The sequence below is a fragment of the Alosa alosa genome, chromosome 23 (genome assembly GCF_017589495.1).
Source record: "Alosa alosa isolate M-15738 ecotype Scorff River chromosome 23, AALO_Geno_1.1, whole genome shotgun sequence".
Classification (NCBI taxonomy): domain Eukaryota; kingdom Metazoa; phylum Chordata; class Actinopteri; order Clupeiformes; family Clupeidae; genus Alosa; species Alosa alosa.
The window spans coordinates 9436079-9458434 of record NC_063211.1 but is presented as its reverse complement, the minus strand read 5'-3'; the positions used below and the strand labels follow the sequence as shown (position 1 = coordinate 9458434).

The 22356-nt window shown below is 40.8% G+C and overlaps 1 protein-coding gene across 4 annotated transcripts in view; it reads left to right on the top strand.

Annotated features, from left to right (window-relative positions):
- The window catches only part of opn4xa (opsin 4xa), a 48128-nt gene that overhangs the window by 6853 nt on the left and 18919 nt on the right, over nt 1-22356 (top strand). For all 4 annotated transcript variants that reach the window (XM_048235578.1, XM_048235577.1, XM_048235575.1 and 1 more), the window contains exon 2: nt 15303-15441. In XM_048235578.1, coding sequence (XP_048091535.1) covers nt 15314-15441 — 128 coding nt within the window. In that variant the 5' untranslated portion in view covers nt 15303-15313. The remainder of the gene's footprint in view (nt 1-15302; nt 15442-22356) is intronic.

Below are 22356 nucleotides of genomic sequence, written 5' to 3'. Positions count from 1 at the left end.
TTTGACATTAAATAGGCTTAAACATACGCATTTACACGGTCAGTTAGGCTATTCTCTGCCAAGCAAGGTCTCGGACGCAGGCGCTTAAGTATTGCTCTTTTTTTTGTTATTACTCTCCTCCTCGTAAGCCTCGACTACTCCGCCTCTGAAAAATACGGTGCTCTTCCTTTCGCCGGTTTCACTCATGGTTTCGACTCTCAATAGATGATGCCTTTATAAGTTCGCCGTGAACACGCACAACTCTAGGTTATCTAACACAAGGTTGATTGAACTAACTGGTAACCGGTGTTTTGAAACCGACAGCTCGGGTTTAGTCGCCACAGGTTCAGACAACCCAGATGTTAAGTTTTATCTCAGCTCGGGTTTAGTCGCCACAGGTTCAGACAACCCAGATGTTAAGTTTTATCTCAGTGTTTGTTAAACCTCCTTTCTGGAATACCCCTCTGCAATCTAGGGAGTAATCAGCTTAACTATTTTTTCTTCAATGAATGTTTAAATGAAATTGAAATAATATAGTCCATGGCAGAAGAAACTGTAATGACCAGCCATGAATAATGAAACCCCAATTAACAAATGGCTATCTAAGTGGTGTTAGGGGGCTTATTTGAAGGTTGCTTACAGTTGCCTATGGATGTGCTGCATTCACTTGAGGCTGATCAATGGGAGAATGTATTATGTGCCATTACATAGGACTTCATTTTCCGTAATGCACTGAGCCTTTAGGAAGGGTTTATCAGCAACCCCATCTGACCTGTGTGTGTGTGTATGTGTGTGAGTGTGTGTGAGAGACTTATTTAAAAGCAATACATGGCATAACAGAGCAGCTCATCACAATCTGTTTTTGAAAAGTTTGATGAAAATAAGTCCTGGTACGATACAGAATTGAGATTAATTTAACTCTTAATCTTATAACAGATAACCTACCACACCCCACATGATATAATGACATTCCAGTCATATTTCTGTTTACATGTAACACAGCATAGTCCGATTATTACTAGCAAAGACAGTTGATTCTATACGTTTCTGCACTGAAAATTCTATAATAGGATGTTATAATACGATTGAGGTGTATACATGCACATAACGGTTCGAGCCCCGACCAGTGGGCCACGGCTGAAGTGCCCTCGAGCAAGGCACCTAACCCCTCACTGCTCCCCGAGCGCCGCTGTGGTTGCAGGCAGCTCACTGCGCCGGGATTAGTGTGTGCTTCACCTCACTTTGTGTTCGCTGTGTGTGTTTCACTAATTCACGGATTGGGTTAAATGCAGAGACCAAATTTCCCTCACGGGATCAAAAGAGTGTATATACTTATACTTATACTTACTTATAACAGACTTCAATAATGTGACTAAGATCAGAATAATCTTATAATGGTACACCAAAACCCCCGGTTCAATGTGTACCTCAGTTTTGAAATCACGGTTCGGTTCATTTTCGGCACAGTAAGTCTCTAAAATTCACTGACAATATTGCTGATGCACAACGGGAATAGTATTTTGAAAAAGTGTCGAATGGTTTTTGACTTCAATTGACTAAACTGACATATGGCCAGGTTCACCAATTAATATGTTTGTGTGGGAACTCGAATTTGAAACATGGTCCACAAGCAAAAAAGCCTACTGTTGATTACTATTAAAGACTGCATTACATTCATGGACCCAACGTCCTTTACCTAAACGGTTTGGTACAAATCTGTGTACCTTTACACCATTTTTGCATTGTACGTGACCAGCTAAACAGTGGGGATGAGTGAAATATGTACTATGATAAGCACCTGTTCAGCTGAACACAGCTTACTTGGTCAACTGCGTGATGATTGGCTGAGCTAGACCTGTGTGCTACAGCCTTCCAAAGACACCATTGTGTGAGTACAGTTTGAAGGCTATAGAATGATTCACTCATATCAATAGGGTTCAAGTGCAGGTAGAATTTATTTTTAAAGGTTTTCAAGGTACAAATGGTGAGGCATGATAACCGCACATAACCCAACAATGCTATAGCACTGGCTGAAAATGGTGAAACAGGCAATTACATTGACATGGGGTACTTTCCATAAGATCATCTCTCAATGCAAATCAAACCAGTTATTAGGGTAACTGAAATAAAACCATGCCAATCGTGAGATATGGTGAAGGGTATGTGATGTTGTGGGGCTGTTTTAATTCCAAAGGCCAAGGGAACTTTATCAGGATACATAGTATCCTGGATCCATGAAATAACTGGTCTTTAAAAATGAAAACCTGCCTGCCTGAAATTTAACATTAGAGTATGCCCCCTGTATTTTAAGGAAGAACATTTATTTATTTACAATATATTATTCATTCACAAAGAAAATTGGTGTCCTTAAAGGTTGGATTTTACCTCATTTTGTTAATTAAGGCATTAAGATCAATTTCCAAAAGATTTTGGAATTGGACAGAAGTTGGAACATTCATTGTGGCGTCCTCTAATCGGGAATCATGAGCCTGCTCAAACTACATGACAAACTGGACAGGAATTTGGCCTGAGTCAGAAGTTTGTCGGACTCGGATCCAATTGATTGGGGGCTAAAATTGAATCAAAATCGCACAGAGTCTGTTCCTCTTTAGACACAGGTTAGAAAAATGCAGACTGAAGACCCTTCGTATATGCGACCCAACATGTTTTGTAAGCCAAGCTATAGGCAACATATACTGTATTAACAGATAAAACAATTCAAAGCAAACAAGTCACTTCATGTTAACTGTATTTGGAAATATAATTTCAAATGTGCATACCTGGATATTTGTCAAGCAATGTTGCCATCCATGCTATAACCATATAGATATGGCAATAACATATTTACCTATGTGTAATAACATAAGAATTGTGATATTATTACACATAACAATAAATGAAATTGGCAGGGCCTTGAATATTACCTTCCAAATATGTAAATAATATATATATATATATATATATATATATATATATATATATATATATATATATATATATATATATGTATATTACATATACATTTGACCTGCTTATTTACTGTCCCTCTGTATGAAACATGACTTTCATTTTGTGCGATCATCTCATCTGAGATAAATAGGTACTAAGTTTTGTGAAGGGCTAACTCATGGCTGTTGTGGCCAGACTGGACAGTAGAGGAAAGTACAACATAACCAGACCTCTTATGTAGGCTTCTCATCTAGGGATTTTTCCATATGATTGGTTCTTAAACCCCATAATGCTATTCTGAACACTGTTACATAATTATATTCGCGATGCATCATGGCTGTGCTAGATGTTCAGTCTAATGTGGGAGTTGTATAAATGTTGTTTCCTCCAGTAAGTGGACCTCACTGGCAGACAGAGAGAGCAAGAGCATCCTTTTCATGTCTGATGTAGGGCAATGGTAAAAGCCATAAATGGCCTCCCATTACTGGAGGACCAGACAAGCATTGCGTGACTCCATTGGAGACCCCGATTCGATCACATTAATGTAAGAAAAGAAATCCTCTTATGATAGGCACCTAAATGCAGAGTTGGCTAGGTGACCGTGGCCTTTTTAATCACTGTGTCTTTAGCTTAATTCCTTCCCTCAGTCATTACAGTTATTGCCTTTTTTGCCCAATTAACATGGCCGCAATTATGAACTCTCATGTTGAATAACTGTGTCTGTCACATAGGGAGGTTGTTTTGTTGGTAGCTTCACAGCCCTTTCTTGCACACCTTCTGAAGGCCTTTCTTGTAAGAAAATACTGAAACTCTGTGTGAGTGCTATTGCAGGTAGTTTTATAAGCTATTCATAACACATCCCTTCATAAGTCGGCTAGTAAGGCCTTGTAAACTTTTAATTTATGGTCATAGCGATAGCTTCTTTGTGTTGTGGAGCATGCCCTCAGCACAATACCATATGCAGCCTGTCTGTGCATCTCTATTCATGGCCTCAGCCAGTGGCGCAAAAAGTGGGTATCATATATGTGGCAAAACATATAGGGCGAAAGCACCGTGGGGGGCATAAAGCGATGGTAAAAAAAATAAATAATAATAATATATTTGGTATATTTTATATGTAGCTACTGTTGTACGTTTCTAAATCATTTCTGAATTTCCTCAATGTTAGATAACATTTTAGGGACTAACAGGCTAGAGTAGGCGCCCTATCTCATAAGATTCCATCATAGAATGTTGACATAAAAAAGGGATGGGGGCACCGTGAGCGCTGAGTGAGCAGTTTTAGATCTATGGAAAAAGATGGATACAGCAAAAAAAAAGCTGTCGGGGCTAAACATAGAAAAGAAAAGAGGAAAATGAGATGGGATGTCAAGGGATGCGACAGTAGTTAAATAAGTGGATGGTGAAAAGCAACAGGTAGGATTTAAAGTGTGACGTCTCTGCTTGGAGGCTTGCAAATATTCATGTTAACAGACTAGCGTTTGCTAAGCATATGACGATTGAAACATAACCTATTCCATTAAGATAGCTAGCTGGCTACCATGCTCATACTGAACTTTTAATGGCAAACTGCAAACAGAAATGGCACGCTAGCGCCAATTTGTTGTTGCATACCCCTCAAAAAATGGGTAGCTGCGCCCCTGGCCTCAGCACAGCAGAACTACTGTTATTGACGACAGCCTCTGTCAGTGTACACAAAAGGATCAAATGTTTTCTCCTCTCATGTGCCGCTAGCTCAGGCAGATTCTCTGGGAAATGCACGGCTTGTGATTTGCTGAATTGTGCTCAATAATGACCGGAGCCAGTCGGCTGCACAGCTGGTTCTAAGGGGGTCGACCGCAAAGGCGTCTCCTCCCTCACATTGTGAGGATGGCACATTCTGGTTTACTGTATGTTCCACAGAGGAGATTGCAACATGCAAGATGTGACATGATGGTAGATTGAGTTCAGGGGCGAGCGAGCGAGAGCGACGCAGGAGCGAGCGGCCCTTTCCTGGCGCACTCGCCAACAGCCCCTGTTGTCTGTCTGTGTCTGTGCATCGCCTTTCATTCTGCCGGCTCATGCGACAAGCTGCCCTACAGTAGCCTAGCCCTGTGTAAAGCCGAGATTTAACCATATGCTAAGATGAAGAGGTCTCTTTCAAAGCTAATTGTTTATCAGAAATCGAAAGAGGGGAAAAAATCTGCTTCCTTTAAAGGAGAATTCCGGTGTGATATTGACCTAAAGTGTATTGAAACATGATACCGAGTGTGAACGTATGTCTCATAGCTCATCTCGGCTTGTCCCCTGCACTCCGAAATCTGGTGCTAGTTAGCCAATGCTACCAACAGGTTTTCAAAGGGGGTGCCTCGGGCATCGGCCTAGCCATGCAAATAAATCACTGTTTTACACCATTTACGAGGCTCAAAGTAGCTCCACACTTCATTGGTAGACTTCTGAGGGCCCTGACATTTAAAAAGAGACATTGAGAACTTTGTAAAATACACTGTTGGTTATTTACAAGATGATTTATACACACAGTACCTTCAGGAAGTTTACCGTTCGCCGCCATCTTGAATTTACTGTAGTCACAATAAGTCGAGCGACGAGAATGAATGAACAGGTATGATAAGGGATCAGATTCTAAAAATAATTCCGTGGCAATGTATGGATTCCAGTTGCTGCTACTGGATTTGCATGGCCAGGCCGATGGAACAAATGGAACTCAGGAGAAGGCTTTTTTGCCCATGTGCAACTGGAACGCTTGATATTGCACTAAGCTAGGCTACGTTGACGTTGTTTATCGGGTAGGATCAAAACCCTTTTAGTCGGTATTGGGTACCGTCTGAGCACTAAATACGTTGACCTGTGCAAGATTTTTTGTTCCACAGGTGCACAGGATGTTCTTTAGATTATTTCTACTTTTGCATGTATGTCATGTTAGGCCTTTCTGTTGATATTGTAGCATTATTAACAGTGATTTGAATGTATGCCTCATGACACAAATTTGCTCAGAGTAGACTTGCACATGCTCCGAGATGGATGGTGAATTGTTTCTTCTTTGTGAGTTTGTGCGAGACCTGTATCCTGCCAAGGTGCCACCTACTGGCCAGGCATATACTGCAGTTTCGCCATTTGTTTTTTGACTTTCTGATGGTAGGAGTGACAGTCCTTTTAGGCAAGTCCATCCATATTGCAACGCTTTTTGGGCATCTATTCGGGCAGAAATGCGTGTGCGCAAGGCTTCACGACACAAACCTTCTTAACCTTAATCAAGCAACTGATGTTACTGAACTGGTTAAATTAGCTATGTAGTTCAACTAGCAATAGCCTACTATAATAAAAACGGACAGGCCAGTAATCTGTCATTTTCTGTCTTAGCCTACTGTGTACAACGTTAACAGTAAGTTCATTGGATCAAAAACCTCCACCTATATTCTCCACCTTTTCCAACGGCAACCTCTTCATTCTGGACGTTATGTCATCTGAACCCAGCAAGAAACGCACTCGTGACTACTCAACAGAGACTGAACCAGAATCACCTACAGCTTGGCGCTTACTTCTACATCCATCGAGGTCAGTTTACTACAATCCATAAACAACAAACTTGCAATACTGGAACATCTGCACGCAGACATTAAGGACTTAAAAGCCAGCCTCGAATTTTCCCAATCACAGATCGACACACTCGCTTTAGAAAACCGTGAACTCAAAGGAAATATCACAAACTTATCCGACCATGTTAATCAACTCACCAGCGAAAATCGGATCATAAAAGAAACAATCCTAGACCTCCAGTGCTGCAGCATCATGCGATAACCTCATTTTTCCGAATTCCCCTGCCAACTTCTAAAGATACACCCGGCGACCCAGAGAAAGCAGTTAAAGAATTCTTTCAGTCATCTCTCAAACTACCGCCAGAAACAGTTGACAAGATTACCTTCCACCGTGTACACCGCCTCACTTCCAAAGACAATAAAAAACCTCCTCCAATTATCGCCAAGTTCAACACTTCAAACACAAAGAACTCATCAAAAGCAAAGGGAAAGAACTGAAAGGCACTTCATTCGGACTAAAACGACCAATTCCCACAAGTAATACAGGAAAGAAGAAGAGCCCTCTTGCCCATAATGAAACAACTCAGGCAAGAGGGCAAACGAGCAGCACTGTCAGTCAATAAACTGTATGTCAATGGAACTCTGTATCGCAACCCCAATATCACCACCTGGCAATAGCACATCATACCTCATGCCAACATTCATCTTGATTATAACATTGTCACCCTCAACTCTCTCTAACCCACTGCCTACTGATGCTTGGATCACCTCTCTCTTCTCTCTTCTTATGTTTCATTCCTTTTGCTCCCCCTACCCACCCATTCTCTTTTGCTCTCTCAATGTTTAATGTTATTCATGGTGTTTTGTCTATACATGTTTGCTTGTGTGTCCTGTCTGTTTTGTTTTATTATGTCTATAGGCTAAAGTCAAATTATGATCTGTATGTTTTCAATGCTAAACAGGAAATGTTCATGCTGTCACCACTCCAGAACCAAATTCCTACCTCTTTATGCTCTATATTCTTCTCAGCCCCTACCCTTTACATCTCATTCGCACACCACATTACATACCTATTCCTCCACCCCCCCTTCCCCCTCTCCTATCTAACTGACACCTGCACACACTCTCACACACACAATACCCACCTTATCAAACATTTTCATAACTGTACAATCACAACATGGTACCACTTACATTCCTGACCTGGAACATCCGTGGGATTGGATCTCAGGCAAAGAGGCTCAAAATCTTAAATCATTTGGATAGTTTAAAAGCTGAAATATGCCTCCTACAAGAAACTCATCTCTCAGAATTAGACTACACCCGCATCAAATCAAGACAATTCAATCACATTTTCTCATCTCATTACAATACAAAACAAAGGGGAGTTTGCATTCTGATTAACAAAAGAATCTCATTCATCCATAACGCCACCATCACAGACCCAGAAGGACGTTTTGTCATCATAAACATCTCAATTCACAATACCCCTGTAACAATTGTTAATGTTTATGGCCCTAATACAGACAACCCAGTTTTTCTTTCAGAACCTCTTCACCTCCATCTCAACTCTATCTGGCTGTCCCATCATAATTGCAGGCTTACTTTTAATACAGTGTTAGACCCCACATTTGACAGATCTGATCACTCTAAAAGCAAACGAATCTGGCAATCCACAAAAACAATAAAACAGTTCATGAGCGATTCTGGCCTTGGCGATTGTTGGCGGCTTCAGCACCCAGACTCCAAATGCTACTCTTTTTTTTTTTTTTTTTCCGGTCCACCACTCCTATTCCCGTATTGATTATTTTCTAACCAGCAACTCTATAATGAAAAATATCTCTGATTCAACTATTCATCCCATAGTCATTAGCGATCATGCCCCAGTTACAATTAAATGGAACATAACGAACCAACAGCGACCAATTAGCAAATGGCGTTTTAATACATCCCTCTTACAAGACCCAAATTTCATCAGTTTTGTTGGGAGAGAGGGGCATTCTTTCTAGAAATGAACGGCTCCCCTGAATCATCTCCTTCCCTTCTGTGGGAAACAGGAAAAGCAGTACTCAGAGGAAGAATCATCTCATATTCAGTATACAAAAAAAAGAAGGAAAAAGAACAGGAAGTAGAACTCAACAATAAAATTAAACAGTTAGAAGAAACCAATGCAAGCAACCCAACTGAAGAAACACAGGCAAAACTTAGGAAACATAAATTCAAACTCAATGAAATACTCAATAAACACACTCAATTTATGATTCACCGTCTAAGGCAGGAAAACTTCCACCATAGCAATAAATCAGGTAAATACTTAGCAAATCAAATCCAACGTAACAAAGAAAAATCAACAATCCCGGTCATAAAGAACTCAGCAGGGAAGCTAACCAGCTCACCTGAAGAAATAAATCATGTTTTTTACCAGTTTTACAATAAACTATATTCTTCAGAAATAAACCCCAACCAGGAATTCATAGACTCTTTCCTAAACAGCATTGAATTACCACAACTCAATGAGACCGAAATAAAAAACCTAGAATCACCTATAACTCAACAAGAACTGTTTGATGCCCTGAAACAGATGCCCGATAATAAAGCACCAGGTCCGATGGCTTTCCTGCTGAGTTCTACAAACAATTTTGGACCATCTTAGCTCCACTTTTCATCAGAATGATTAATGAATCAAAACAGAAAGGACGTCTTCCAACTAGTTCCACCACAGCCTCAATTTCACTGCTCCTCAAGCCCAATAAGGACCCAACATTGCCATCTAGCTACCGACCAATTTCTCTCCTCAATGTGGACAATAAGATAATCGCAAAAATGCTAGCACACAGATTAGCAGAGGTCACCCCATCCATTATCCACCCAGACCAAACAGGCTTCATTAAAGGTAGAATTTCATCCACCAACACCCGCAGACTGTTAAATATAATGTATCACTCTACAAATTTTCAAGATAATACCATCATAGCAACTCTGGACGCAGAAAAAGCTTTTGATAGGGTGAACTGGAATTTCCTGTTTTCCACATTAGGGAGGTTTGGCTTCGGGGAGTCGTTCATTAACTGGATTAAACTTCTATATACCTCTCCTTCAGCCACAGTAATCACCAATGGACTAACATCACAAAGTTTCACTCTTCACCGGGGAACTAGACAGGGGTGCCCACTCTCCCCCTCACTATTTACAATCTTCATTGAACCCCTAGCAGCTGCCATCCGTCAGAACCCCCTCATCAAAGGTGTCCAGACTCCATAAAAACCAAAAGCAATGGGAGGACTAGAGGCCCCACACTTCCAGCACTATGCCCTGGCCAACCAGCTCCACTTCATCCACAAATGGCTACACCCCACCCCCTCAGACAACACCTGGTTAGACCTAGAACAAACAATCTGTAAAGAAATTAAAATCTCAGATCTCCCTTTCTGCAGTCAGTCGTCCAAAATCATCCATCCTTCAAAACCCCAACAATTTCAGCTACTCTGACAGCCTGGTGGAGATTCTACCACATCACTGATTCACCTATAGCACCATCAATTCGCGCCCCGATTTGGAATAACCCAGATTTCACCGTCAATAAAAAAAACACTTAACTTTCACACATGGATGGGAAAGGGCATCACTCACCTTCAACACATTCTTCAAGACAATAATCTGGCCTCATTTTCCTGTTTGGTCCAGAAGCACGGCATCGAGAGTAAACACTTCTTACAATACCTGCAAATTAAATCATCTATCCTAGGAAAAATTAACATCCAGACAGCTAACCTTGACATTCCCCACCAATCTCAGAGCTGCTTAATATTCCCTCTCCCAAAAAATACTCTCCCAAATTTACAAAATTATATCTCGTTCAGAAAAACAATTGGCCTGCCATATCACAAATGGGAATCAGACTTATCAATTACTCCCCGGTGCCGACTTCTGGACCAAAATGTGCAAAAACATCTACCTCATGACAAAGAATAGTAATCTACAACTAATACAATACAAGGTTCTTCACAGATTCCACTTCACTGCACATAAATTGGCTAAAAATGGGGTTTGGCTCGGATCTTTGCACTCACTGCACACAAAATAACCCAGATGCATACATTCATGCGGTTTGGCATTGCACTCCAATCAACCACTTCTGGGTGAGTGTCACAAAATCTCTCTTCCATCTTTGGCTGTCACATCCCAGCATCCCTTCCTTATGCATACTTGGTGATACATCCACAGTCAATTTAAGCAACTCCTGCAATAAAACACTGCTGGTAAGCTGACTATCGCCAAGAAAACAATCCTCATGAACTGGAAATCTAAGAAAAAGCTCACATCACTCATTGGAAAAACTTGTTAACAGACTATATATCATTAGAAAACCTATCAACTACAAACTTAATCAATACTCAGGATACAACCTCTCCTTGGTACCCCCTTTATCACCTACTTACAGTCCTGACCCTCTTTGCCTGAGTTCCATCTCCACACGATCATAACACACTTCATCAACAGATACACATATCATCGAACACTAGGCAGGGGGGGGTAGCTGGAACTATTATTATTATTATTATTATTATTATTAGTAGTAGTAATATAAATAGCATCCCCTTCTTTCCCTCCCCCTTTATTTACATTCTCTGATAAACTTTACTAATTTCACTCTTTCTCTCTGCCTCTCCCATCGTTATTCTGCCGGGGCCCCATTGGATGGCTTGGGAGACTCGGTCCTGGCGGGTCGCTGTGTGGTTTTGGCATTGGTTGGGTCCTGTGGGTTATCTATTGGCCCTGGGCCCCGGTGTGCACCCTCCTCATGCAGCTCATGCACACGCCTTGTCCTGGAAGCACACAGCACGCTTTTACTCTCTTTTAATCGCACTACATGTTAGGTGACATACATAAACAAAAACTACAAAACAGGCTAGGGTAAGAGTGGAGTGCAGGTAGATGCCTCATCAGGTGTCTATCTGCATGCCTCACTTATTTTAATGCACACATTACAGAGGAGGCATACATCTTACACAGGGTAAGTGGGGTGTGCATGGGGAAATCCTGACAGATATTCACCATGCATGCCCACTTCTTTAATGCTACACTCTAGATAGACCCCTCAACCTAGCCATTCACATACTGTACATATTTAGGTCAAGAGTGGCGTGTTGGGTGAAGGTCTGGGTGTGGTTGGTCGTGGTAGTGGGGGATGTGTGCATATGCTGGGGGCCTGGGGCGATGGGTGGCACGCAGGTCCTCCCCTCTGTCAGCTCGTCGCAGTATAACTGCAGGGGCTGGGTGGAACTGTGGCCATTAATGGGCGCCCAGGTTGGCAATCAGTCAGGCAATCAACCAGGCAATCAGTTATTCCTATTATTATACTTATCATTAATAGAATAATTACAACTCCTCTCCTCTGAAACCCTCCCTCTCTATGTTCCAGCTTCTCTCCTCCTGGCCCAACAGCAAGCCAGCCTTATACATATCTTGCACACACACACACACACATACATCCTCACATACTCACTACCCTCACCCCCATCCCCACCCCCATCCCAACACCACCTCATTCACACTCTTAGAGCTACCATCCGCACCCCCATCCCCCTTCTTTTCATTCCGGTCATCAATTTCATCCCTGATAATCATATCTGTAATCATCCTGGACGCAAATCATCCTTAGCCTTTCTGTTATTAATGTTATTTTGTGTTATGTTTGTGGAAGCCAAGTCAATGTGATGTCTTGTTAAGTTACAGTATGTGTTTATGTAATGTATGTCTGTTTGTTGTATGTAGTATTCATGTGCATGTCCTGTAATGTCAATGATGTTTGCAAATAAAAAAAAAAAAAAAAAAAAAAACAGTAAGTTCATTGCCCAGTAGCAAGCGAATCCAAAATGGGAGTCGTGCATAGAGCCCATTAAAGTGTAAGCTAATTGTTGCAGCACATGCTCCGCGAACGGAGGGAACGCTTCACTTGTGTACCCTGTACAGCCCCCCTGTCACTCAATCTTCCCAGCGCTGTATCCTCCCCTCTGCTTCTATGTCCTTCTCTCACTTGTTATGTCTCTCTCTTTACACCTTGGCAGCTTACCTTGCACAATTAGATAGTACTAAGGAGTTGTATGAATCTTTGCAAATGCCCAAACACATACAATTATCGCACATAAAAACAAAGATTTTTCCAGATTTGTGTTAGTGTAATATCTCTGTGCAGTAACAGGCAATGCTCTTGGGCAGGCAGCTTTAGTGGGTCTGATGGACTGTAAGTGAGGGTTATTGCTTCTCTCCATGTCACCGGGTGAGGGATCTCAAAGCCTGGTGCACTATTGGTGGACTAACTCCTCTCCTCAGGCAAAGTACAATATCCGTAACACCCCCACAAGAACAGCTGGCTTTTTGTGAACAAATATCAGGAAAAAGAGAAGAAGAAAGGGAAAAATAGCCTCTCATGCCTGACCCCTGTGACCTGGCCTTGAGACAATAAAAACACAGACCTGGGCCTTCAATACCATACATGGGACACATAAAAGAGTGCCGCCATTTTTTTTTTTTTTTTTAAATGTTCCCTTTTGTTAGGAAATAAAAGTTTCACGGTCTGGGAGGTAATGCATGGTTGAATGGGCCTATATTCTGGAGATCTCATCACATTGCAGGGTTATTCTTATTCGGAGCTCCTTCTGGTTAAGGATATGCTGCCTGTCCACCCGTCCATTCATCCATCAGTACAAAAGCGACCAAAAAGCGAGAGAGGAGAGACTATAACAAAGGCATCAGATGGACGGTTGGGGAGTATCCAGGATTAAGTCACGGCACACTGAGCAAGTCAGATGTCCAGATGCAAATCCAGAAGTGAAAAAAAAATGAATGAAAGTGTGCCCAACAACACTCCCCAGATACACAGGGCCGTTTGAAGAGAAACATGTGTCCCTGATCTGCAAGCCTGGATTCATTCCATAAAGGCTAATTAGTCATTTGTACTGGGTTTGCAAAAAAAGGTCCTTGGAGCTGGAATGCTAGTGTGATTTAATTTGGTTTGTTTTTTTTCAAATTATTTTGCTTTGACTCAAACTCTTATCTTCTACTGTCTTTATTGTACAGTGGAGTTTAGTTATTTGTTTATACTTATACTTATGTTTACCATTTCTGCTGTAAGTGCATGTTGTGTGTGATGTCTGTATGCTACTGAGACCCTTGAATTTCCCCAAGTATCTATCTATCTATCTAAACACAAAGCCCTTGAATAGACATATGGCATATAAAGCATTGTAAATATTTACACCGATACTCATTTTAATATTTTTTAAAAAATGAAAATGTACTATTTGAATTCACAGTATTCACTCAAATACTGTGTCACACACACAAGCAGACCTAAACATCACACACAACATTTTTCTCTCTTGGGAACCACAGCAATTACAATGTTTCACAAAAGTCAAAGTGGCAGTCATGGATTATTTGCTAAGACAATGGATGAACATAAGACCCAGCACCAAACACTGTTCGAGATGATTTTGTCATTGTCAGTCGGTTGATTGGGTGATTGTCAGCCATTCATTCATCTGAGAAAAGGCTGTCAGCTCTTTTATATAAGCAAGAGTGTGTGTGAGAGAGAGAGAGAGTGAGAGTGGGGGGCACAGAAGGATGAAGAATGGTTCACACACACAGTATGCTTGTGCTTAAGAGGGCAAACTTGAAACATTGAGAGACACTTGAATGGTTCACACACACAGTATGCTTGTGCTTAAGAGGGCAAACTTGAAACATTGAGAGACACTTGCAATATGTGTGTGTGTGTGTGTGAGAGAGAGAGAGAGAGAGAGAGGGGGGACAGAGGGATGAAGAATGGTTCACACACAATATGCTTGTGTTTAAGAGGGCAAACTTGAAACATTGAGAGACACTTGAATGGCTCACACACACAGTATGCTTGTGCTTAAGAGGGCAAACTTGAAACATTGAGATACACTTGCAATATGTGTGTGTGTGTGTGTGTGAGAGAGAGAGAGAGAGTGGGGGACAGAGGGATGAAGAATGGTTCACACACACAATATGCTTGTGTTTAAGAGGGCACACACACACACACACAAAAGAACACACTCTTTTTTTTAGACATAACATAAATACTAGGACTGTCAATCGATTAAAAAAATAATCTAATTAATTACATACTCTTTGATTAATTAATCTAAATTAATCGCATATATAATTTTTGCTCTGAAAGTATTTTCAACATTTAAATTCAAATGAATCATTGAATAATCAGCATTAGTGACATTAAAGTTCAAAAACTCTTATTATTATTTTCACTGTTCAAATAATGGCCATAATAATCTATGATATGACCTAATATGCTAAGGAAATAAATTCAAAACTGCTTCGGGAAGACGTTTTTTCTTCACATACAAGGCATTTCAGGCCACAGATATAACCTAGGGGACACAATGAAAATAAATTAACACTCCCCTCAATGTCAACACTTATTCCTTTGCATTGATGTGCGACTATAGAGTTGATGAACTCCGGTGATATGCAAATTCCTTGCTGCAGACATTGCAAAGGACTTTATTTTCAACACTTTGTTTTTATAACACCATCAGGCCGTTTTTTAAAAGTAAATGTTCCAATCAATGATCTAGGCAGCACGTTTTCTTCTCTCTCCTTCATTTTACAGTCTAATTTTTACTGACTAGAACGGCTCGGGGTCAAAGGTCATAAGGAATCGATTAATCTACACTAATTTTTTTAATCAGTTATTTTTTCTCAAATTAATTAATCGAAATTAATTAGTTATTTTGACAGCCCTAATAAATACTGTATGTGTTTGTGTTTCCCTGGGAAACCTTCGTCTCGTAGGTGTGGATACAATGGACCGAGGCTTCTTCCGGAAGGTGGATGTCCCGGACCATGCCCACTACATAGTGGCGTTCTTCGTGGTGGTGATCGGTGCTGTGGGGGTGGTGGGTAACGCGCTGGTTATCTACGCCTTCTTCAGGTAGGCCACCACATCACAGGAGGAATTTGAGACACTTTTTGGCTGAAGAGGCTGATTGTGTTTGTTATAAAAGGGATGATTCTTTTAAAGATTTTAGTAATGCAGACCTTGTCTTATGGATTGATTATTTTTTGATGGTGTGACTGATTTCTTTAGTATCACTATCTGAGTTATTTAGTATCACTATCCGAGTTGTGTTGTACACACATTGCCATCATGGTCACAGTAGTGTTCTCTACTAGAGAGAGAAAAAACGCAAAAGGCTTCATTACAACATTTCTATCCAGTTTCATGAGATGAAACAGACCATCAAACTAATTACTGTGTATCACTTTCTCCTACTCAAGTAGGCACATTGGGACTTAGGACTTTGGAGCTTTGCAGAGCTCCTGAGGAATATTGGTCACTTTTTTACTCAGATAATTAACATCATGTTCTGTCATGAGTGTGTGCCTTTTCCTCCACATTTTCTCCCATTTCCGCGTAAACACCCCTGGTTAAAGGGCAGGGTGCTGCCATGCGGAAATGAATCTTTAAAATGCTGATGAGCATTTCATCATTTATAAATATGACATCGCAGTGAGGCGAGGGGCTCTGCAATTGAACGTGATCCCTTCTGACATGGTACTCAGCGTTGCAGATGGGACTTATTTTAGACTCTGTGGGACAATTGTCCTCCAAGAAAGGACAAAAGAGGCTGGTTCCTTCGGAGAGCTCAAGTTTCTCTGTACTGACCGGCTTTTTCCCCCTTTTGCTCTGGGCAGGCAAGTGGCTACTGGGAGCTCTGGGCAGGCAAGTGGCTACTGGGAGCTCTGGGCATTTGTGTCTCGGAGATAGGTCCCCTGGGCGAGCGTGACTCAAGCGCGTCTGACAAGGACCTAAAAGCACGGCGAGGGCCCCTGTGGAGGCTAGCCGACATGCTTTCTGCATTTGTTGCTCTCAGTGTTACAGCATCAGTCCGGCCTCTCGGGCACGCCGGTGTGTGCATCTCCAAGATCACGTATTTTTAGACAAAATGTCCTTTACGGGCGTCCATTTTCAGGGATGAGGGGGGGTGGTGGTGTGTGTGTGTGTATGTGTTGGGGGCATCTGATAGGGTGAAGCATTCCTCTGTGGAGCTTTCTCTCAGCTTGAGGTCGTAGGATCCATCCTAACTGCTGTGAATGCTGCTGCTGCTGCTGCTGCTGCTGGTTGAGAGTCTCTCGGTTGTCTTTAGCTGGTGGGAGCAGCACACTGTTGCTCTATAAAGCCCTCCAGGGCCACCGGCCAAACCCATGTGATGCAGCACTGAACACGGATGAGAGTGTGCTGAGAGTTTGCAGACACATTCTCTTGACAAGGGGATGTTTTCAAAGCAGACTTCGAGGAACAGTAAAAGCAATCTGGAGGGCAGTTGTAAGAAGCGATAGAGGTGCTTTGTCTGTAGTTGGCAATGTGTGTGCAATAGCTGAATGATTATGTTTTGGTAAAGACAGAAGAGTTTTATGTTGGCATTACGTGACATGCACAAAATGGGTAATTTGTTGTAGTTCTTCTCATCATTGTTCCTGATTATGTTCTGATCATTTTCTGTGTGGATGTCGATGTGTGGAAATGCATTGCCTCATATTCTGGAGACATATTAGCATAGAAAACACACGTGCAGATCAACATCAACATGGTTTCAATATGTCAATTTCACCTTTCAGAAACACGTTAAAAAATGGCTGAAAAATCCAACATGGTATACTGAGGGTACCCCAATAAATTGGTGTGAAGATTTCAGGTCTCATGATTCAATAAAGGTGCAATAAGACCACATGGACCATATAAGACCAGAGAACTCCCCAAATACTTTGTAACATCTTGAATAAGTGGGTCATTACAGCATTGGGAACATGATAGCATTGCAGGTGGCAATGCTTTATGGCTTGGTCTTAAAATATTGATATACTTTTCAAGCTCTTTTGAGAGTGTGATTGCCTGATTAGGGATCCAAGTCTGAACAACTCAGATGAGGCTTGACACTCTCATATTTCCCTCGGCACAGTGCAAATATGAATGCACAGACCAGTTATTTGTGGCAAGCGCTTATGAAACCACAGTGCATGTACTGTATAGTTAGATAGATAGAGATAGATAGATAGATACTTTATTGATCCCCAGGGGAAATTCAAGGTCTCAGCAGCATACATACAACACAAACACATTCTTTGACAGCAGAAAGAGTAATTAAAGTATATAATATAAAAACACAACTAAGCAATAAGGACAGTAGAAGATAAAGAATATGCTAAATATATTAAAATACAAATTATACTAACTAACACTTAATACAATATATAAAAATATACTAAAATACTAATGACAAAAATACAAATTATACTAAACACTTAATCTAAATCAATTCTAAAAAACAGTATCCACATAGTGGTGATTAATCAATCAGAGGCGCTTGCAATGACTGCAATGTTGGGAGATCAGGCAGTCAGAGTTTATCTCAGTCACTTTGGTGCATTTGTTGAGTCATTATTAATGTTTGCCCAACAGTTCTCAAAACAATTGTACACGTCAGTATCATCATAATAACAAGTCCTTGTTCACAAACAAGTGAGTCAGAATGCTGTCAATGTAACAATGCAAACAATGCAGTTTTGATGACAATGATTGCTAATGCACAATGCCATTCTTTCTCTGTGTGGCATATATCAATTTGAACTGTACAATGTTACATAATTATTGTAGGCTATGTGGGATCAGGTTTCATATGTACAGTAAACCTTTAAAATACTATTTGTAACATAGTTTGTTGATGATGACATTCTTCACATTTTTTGTTTGTTCAAAATAATGACAAATTACTTTTACAATGTTACAGTAATCAGATGATATAGTGGCTGAATATTTAGTTTTGAGATGTTTCAGTTCTGCTTTGAGGAATGAGCCCAAGTGACTGAGTAAAACTGTACAACTATAAGCTTCTGAGCAGATTCACAACAAACACTTTTGTCATCTTGTAAGGCTCAAAGATGATGAAGTAAAGTCCTTGAATACAAGAGTATAAGACAGTGTTGGCCCCTTACATAAGTTGGAAATTGATAGCTCTATATATTGCCTCATGCAAGGTTTTTCACTGAAAGATATCCACTGTTCTACTGGAAAAATCACAACTTAAGTTCAAGTTTAAATTTACTTCTATGGGAGTATATTGAACAAACATGACTGCAATATGTTGTGGGTCCAAGACATTACGTGTCTTGTACAATTACTAGGACTAAATTCAATTCTAAATCTAACTGGGAGCCAGTTTAATGACCTGCGGTCTGGAGTAATGTGCTCTGTTTTCCTTGTTTTAGTTAAAATTCTGCCTGCAGCATTTCAAATTAGCTGTAGCTGTCTAATGGACTGTTTGGGGAGGTCAGTTAGGAGAGCTTTGCAATAGTCAACCCTGCAGGATATTAAGGCATGGATGAGATTCTCTAAACCCTGTTTAAAAACAAAATCTATGGTCTTGAGGTGCCAAAATGCTGATTTAGTTATAATTTTAATGTAATCACTGAAACCCGTGGCAGTGTCTGTGTGAGTGTGTGTGTTTGTGTGTGTGTCTGTGCGTGTGGATGTGCGTGTGTATGCATTTGTGTGTGTCTGTGCATTTGTGTGCATGTGTGTGTGTATGTCAATTTGTCTCCATCTCCTATAGAGCCTGACCGATATGGGATTTTCAAGGCCGATACTGATTTCGATATTTGATTTTTTCATAAACCGATAACCGATATATTGGCTGATTGTCAATTTTAACAAACGCAATCTGAACATGTTTTCCCATAACAAAGTTCTAATCAAGGTGGGGCATTATGTATTTGAATAGGCCTAAATATCAAGTTTCCTAATGAAAGGCTCTTCATACTGTAATTTATTGTTTTAAGAAATAAAAGAGTGCATAGAATAGAAAGAATAGTAAGAATAAAAGAGGTCTTTGTTCTGTGACAACCACATTGCCATAATCTAGATTGTGAGCAGATTACACTTTATGACTATCCCTTATGCAAGCAAAACATTTTTCAAGTATGATCACTTTACTTTACTTTTAGACTTTGTAGCCTAAACCATGCTCTTCTTTCTTGAAACACCTTTGTTGGAATTGAAACTTTAGCTCAGATGCTCATATTTATTTTGTGTAGACTTTTTGTGGTCTTAATGTAACATTTTACAAAGCACTCACAGAGCCACCAAGGACTGTGTCAACAGCAGAAAAATCTATTTAGCAAAGCAGAAGTGTCCCAGCCCGGTGTTTAGGATGCATCGTAAACAGGTAGCCTATTTATGCCCTGCTGTCACATTAGTGAACGTTAGCATTGTGGCTAACTAACTAGCTTCTGTCAGTAGGCTATGGTCAGAAAAGAAAAGCATGACAGTCAAAAGAGACAATTGCAGTGCTGTTATCAATTTGCTCAGTATAACCGCATTTATGTTTCACAAATACACCAACAATCAAACTAGCCTCTATCACTCAACCAATACTAACGTTAACGTTATTTTATCCATGGGCATAACATTAAACTGGTGTAAGATTAAATTATTAAAACCAAGCATGTCCAATAAACATTCTCAGGTTTATTTAGGCTTCAAGAAGGAAATGGGAATTACATTTGACTGGAAAATCATCCTACCATGAATACACAAGCCACAAAGTGGTGAAACCGTAAGCTACTGTTGCGTTGTTATTGTAGGAAATCACAGTGAAGTGGGACCAAGTCAAGTAATGCATGTGTGTTTTGCAGCAAGACGCTGCTCCATCTCCAACTGCATAATGCCAATACTGGAAATGCAGCCTAAATGAAGGATCAATATTCGGTTTTCCTTTACTGAATTGAACATGATTTATCGGCCGTTATAATAGCCGATACCGATAGTTTGGAAAATATCGGCCGATATTATCAGCCCACCGGTAAATCGGTTAGGCTCTAATCTTCTAGTCCATCCCCTCTTTGTGTAGGCTGTTTGTGTGTGTGTGCAATCGTGTGTGCCTGTGTGTATGTGTGCGAGTGTATGTGTGTGAGTGTGTGTGTGCCTGTGTGTGTGCCTGTGTGTGTGTTTATGTATGTGTGCGTCTGTGCATGTGGATGTGTTTACGTGTGTGTGTGTGTGTGTCTGTGTGTGTGTGTCTGTGTGTCTGTGCATGTGGATGGAGTGGCCCCCAGGGACCAAAAGAAAAATTTGCGTAAAAGTATAGTGGAACTACATACCCACCATGGATGGAAATTGTGCAAACATGTTGTGAAAACTGACCATGATTTGTGGCCCTGTTGAGAAATCAACACAATCCTTTAACACCATAGAAGATATTTAGTCCATATAAAAATCTGGGCCTAATCTCACTGTTGTTTAGGAGAGACTAGGGAGATAATCAGAAGATCTCTGTTTCCTGTGGGCCACTTAACAGGCCTGCTAATGGACCGTAGGGCTGTTTTTCAGAAAACATCACTGATTTAACAAGTGGACCAGTGGAGGTTGTGGTGGATATGTTTGATTCAATACATTAGCATACATTCAACTGATCAACTGATTTTTCTGCTGCATAACTATGCTACTAGCTGTAGCTGGTACAAAGCATAACATAATTCTTACATGTAAAAGGGGTTAATGTGTTGACACCCATAGAACATAGAGAGACTGACATATTGGTGCGATTCCTGCAACCATTTCACTTCCCTTCCCTGTGTAGGTTGGTTGTTGAGATCAGTGCACTTCTCAATTAATCAGGGTCGACAGGACCTTGGCCACATCCCCCACTTGTTTCTGTGGCTGCATATGTGACCGCCATGTACATAATGTAAACATATAAGATTATGCAACACAATCATACTCAGATGAGTCGGCATTGAAGCAGGACATGTCTGCTGTCTCTCTTTTGTTCCTATTCCTGAGAGTCTAGGAGAGCCCTCAGGGGATAAGCTCCGACCAATCAAAACGCGGACTCCTGGAATTGCTCCACCTCCTGCTTGTTTTGATGGGATGTGCTTAGTGGTGCATGAAGCGAAAAAATGCATCTCTGAGCGTCGCCTCCACTTCATGTCTCTCACAGCTCAGCATGTGGGTCTGCACTGAGGCATCATGGGTCATTTTCATTGGCCAAGATGCTTTGACTGCCTCAGTAAAGGATAGTGGGGCCAACGTTCTGATATGATGCAGTGATTTGTTTGATAAATCAGTGTTGCCCATAGGCCTATGTAAAAAAATATGTTTAAAAGTATTAAAGTAGTTCAAAAGTAAATACATAGTAAAGCAGTTATAAAACATACATGACATACATGTATACATTTTTGTGATCTCTTTTTGTATCTTCTTTCATTACTTTCAAATCCATGTTATTGGCCAGTTTACCTGTGAATTCTACACTATTGAACTACTTTCAGATATGGAAATGTTTGCCGTTTTAATTGAGTGTGTTTGGGAGCCGTGCCAGAGTGGACGAGTATGCCGTCCTCTGGACGAGCTTCAGCCTTCCACCTCTGCCATCCTGCTGGGCTGAGGACGCAAACTGTGGAAGTATTAGCCCACCCCCGATCTAACACAATCACCAGCCTATGCTACACACACACACACACACACACGCACACACACACACACACATGCATACACACACACACACACACACATGCATACACACACACACACACACACGCACGCATACACACACACATGCATACACAAACACACATGCATACACACACACACACACACACACACACACACACACACACACACGGTAGACTGTGCTTTGTGATCTTGTGATGATGGTGCATGATCTTCTCTACACTTCTACTGGTCTGTCACCTTTAGCTTCCACACAAAGGTGTGACAATTACTTTGTGAAAACAAAATCTATACGTGTTCTAAAATTGACATGTAATATATAAAATTGTTTCAAAATCA